This window comes from Bison bison, unplaced genomic scaffold, assembly GCF_000754665.1.
Source record: "Bison bison bison isolate TAMUID 2011002044 unplaced genomic scaffold, Bison_UMD1.0 scf7180017864535, whole genome shotgun sequence".
NCBI lineage: Eukaryota > Metazoa > Chordata > Mammalia > Artiodactyla > Bovidae > Bison > Bison bison.
The window spans coordinates 1,424,352-1,427,635 of NW_011495084.1; the positions used below are offsets into that span (position 1 = coordinate 1,424,352).

At 40.5% G+C, this 3,284-nt stretch overlaps 1 protein-coding gene across 1 annotated transcript in view; it reads left to right on the forward strand.

The window, feature by feature from the left end:
* The window catches only part of OTOGL (otogelin-like), a 174,130-nt gene that overhangs the window by 119,393 nt on the left and 51,453 nt on the right, over positions 1–3,284 (forward strand). The window contains exon 35 of the mRNA XM_010832076.1: positions 2,789–2,868. Within this exon, the coding sequence (XP_010830378.1) occupies positions 2,789–2,868 (80 nt within the window). The remainder of the gene's footprint in view (positions 1–2,788; positions 2,869–3,284) is intronic.

Sequence of the window (3,284 nt, forward strand, 5' to 3'; positions counted from 1 at the left end):
AATGAATCAGCTCTTCGCATCAGGTGGCCAAAGTATTGGAGTTTCAGCTTCAACATCAGTCCTTCCAATGAACACCCAGGACTGGTCTCCTTTAGGATGGACTGGTTGGATCTCCTTGCAGTCCAAGGGACTCTCAAGAGTCTTCTCCAACAGCACAGTTCAAAAGCATCAATTCTTTGGCACTCAGCTTTCTTCACAGTCCAACTCTCACATCCATACATGACCACAGGAAAAACCATAGCCTTGATTAGATGGACCTTTTTGGCAAAGTAATATCTCTGCTTTTTAATATGCTGTCTAGGTTACTTTTGTTTATTTTCTTAAAAATGAAAACAACCAGTTCTTTCTGAAAAGAAGCCGCCACCACTCACTTGGACCCTTCACATTCACAAACCTATTTCCTGTCTCCTCTGGAAGCCATCAGGAGGCCGGGAAATAACAGGGCCTTCATAGGGAGGAGGCCATGCTGGGGAGTGCTGGGGAGGAAGGGAGAAAGAGAGGCGGACAAGAGCAGCCCTGGAACTGGGAAGGAAATGGAGCTATATTTGAAATGGCATTAGGCTAGTTTGTTTCCTGTGGCATACACAGTCTCCAGGGTGGTTGAACCCAGATCTTCAGTGCTTCCACTGTTTGGTCTATAGATCCCCCGGAGTTTCTGTTTTGGTATGATTAGAGCGTGGAGCAAAGACTCAGGATGAAACTTCACCCCTGCCAAGCCAATTCTCATCTCTGTCTTCATCACTGTTTCCTTTCTACTGCTCCCCTTTTCCTGGCTGAGACACGTCACTGTGGCTCTTCCTGGTCCTTGCTGTCCTGAGAGGAGGCTCAGGTACTGGGGTGGCATGTCAGCATCGCCCTGCATGCCTCCTCCAAGTCCCCACCACCACGCTGGTTCTAGAGGATTTCGGTTTCTGGCACATAGCAAGTGTTGAAAATAAAAATATCTAGTGGAAATGAGAAGTTTCATAAAAGATGCCAACTAGCATACCATAGAGCCCATATGTAAGTAGAGTTATTCCTATTACATAATATACCTATTATAAGAACTGTTCTGCATCTGAGGCGTGTTTGTCAGTCAGAAGTTGACTAAATTACCAGTTGTATGACAGAGTAAAGGGAACCCTGCTGTGTGCAACCATGAAGACATTTTAACGGAACAAGTTACTGGGTTTGGGAAGATATTTTTAAAAGAATAGCTGTGGTTTTGACTTGCATAAAGCAATTGCAAAATAATTGAGTTGCATAAAAAAGTGGTGTTTATTTAATTTGAGGATAGCCAACTGTCCCTGATATTTTCAGTAATTTAGTAGCTTTTTCTTATGTGCTTGACAAAGTTTAGAGTAGGATAAGAATATCATATACTGGTTAAAGTTTTATTATTTAAGTTCATTTTATGAAATAAATAATTGGTCTCATAAGCTAAGCTGTAAGTATTTCTTAAAAAAATTTGTGAAGGAAGTATCCAAGAGGTGACCACGCAGTCTCCTGTTAAAAGAGCAGTTAGCTTTTCTTGGGTTCGATTTCCTTCCATGAACAAGTGCCCTCTGGTGGCAACACGTGCCCAGAGTATCAAGTTAGTTCATATCCACACTGAATTGGAAAGGGGTTGTGAGTGTTTGGGTCCAAACTTTTACTTTATAGTTAAGGCAATTGGAAATATTTTACAATCACTGAGAGATCTTCCTGGCTGTCCAGTGGTTAAAATTCCACTTTCAATGCAGAGTGCGCCGGTTCAATCTCTGGTCAAGTAACTAAGATTCCATATGCCGCATAGCCAAAAAAGTTTTATTTAAATAAGTAAAATATTAAAAATAGTATTATAGCCTGCTGGTGTATTTGAGAGGCAGACAAGCAAGCCTTTTTAAAAACCGTATGTATGTTAATTCTCTCTAGTATGTGTGAGTCTAAGAACTGGCTGTACTTGAAGGGTATATTTCTTTTGAATCAAAATAAATTGGACTCTGAGACCCAACTGAACGAAAAGGAAGATGTAGTCTCAGTCATCATCTTGGCTTCATTCCCTTAGAGCAGAAGCATTTCAGGATGGTCTCATCTGTTTTGGGCTGATGATTCCCAAATCCATTCTTCTTGAAATTTGGGATTCTTGAAAGTGCAATGTGCCACATAAAAGACCAGATGTTTCGGAGCTTGAAATTCAGTCTGCTTAGGCTCATATGCAACCACCCCCTCTGTAAGCACTGCTGCTATTTCAGACACAGGCCCTGAGGCTCTTGGGAGAAGTGTAGCCTCGGCCATTCCCCTCCCTGTCCTCCAAGAGCAGCCATATCCCGACTCCATGTCTGCCACCCAGAGATTTCTAATTACTTTCCAATGACTTTTAGGGCTTAATAATAGGCAGAGACAGCCACTGAACATTCTGATTTGGTTCTACCAACATCCTTGTAAATATTCAAATAGTGTGTCTTATCTTCTTATATGTGAGGGGGTGTAGGAAAATAACAGTATGATGAATATAGAGTAAAATCACAATAAAGGATTCTTCTGCATTTCCAGTAATTTATGGAACATGGCCTTGGTGTGTGCCAAATTTAAGTGTATGTTTTGAATGTTCTGTGTTCAAATTCCGCCTCAGTCATGAATATTTCATTATCATCCACTAACTTGTAGTTTCATACAATGAGGTATGATGGAAAATAGCAAATGGAGCAATCCTTAGTGTTTGACAAGGCAAATAGAAGAATTATAGGAAAACTGTATCTTAATTGCATATATTAAATGCCATATATTGTTATATTAAATTTTTTTCTTTAATTTTTTTCATGTGAAGGATTGAAGGATGCTTTCCCTATTGCCCTAAACATATGATCCTTGATGAAGTCACTCTTAAATGTGTTTATCCAGAAGACTGTAAGTATGAATCTTACTTAACTTATTCTGAAGTGTAAAATACATGAATATATTTATACAGTGGCAAGTAACTATAAGAACAGACATTTTAGACAAACAACAAACCTTCATAAGATTCTCCTTCATTGTCTTTTTCAAAGTGGTTTTTTTTTTTTTGGTTCTGAGTTACTTTTCGGTTTGGTTCGGTTCAGTCACTCAGTTGTGTCCGATTCTTTGCGACCCCATGAATCGCAGCACACCAGGCCTCCCTGTCCATCACCAACTCCCAGAGTTCACTCAAACTCATGTCCATCGAGTCGGTGATGCCATCCAGCCATCTCATCCTCTGTTGTCCCTTCTCCTCCTGCCCCCAATCCTTCCCAGCATCAGAGTCTTTTCCAATGAGTCAACTCTTCGCATGAGGTGGCCAAAGTATT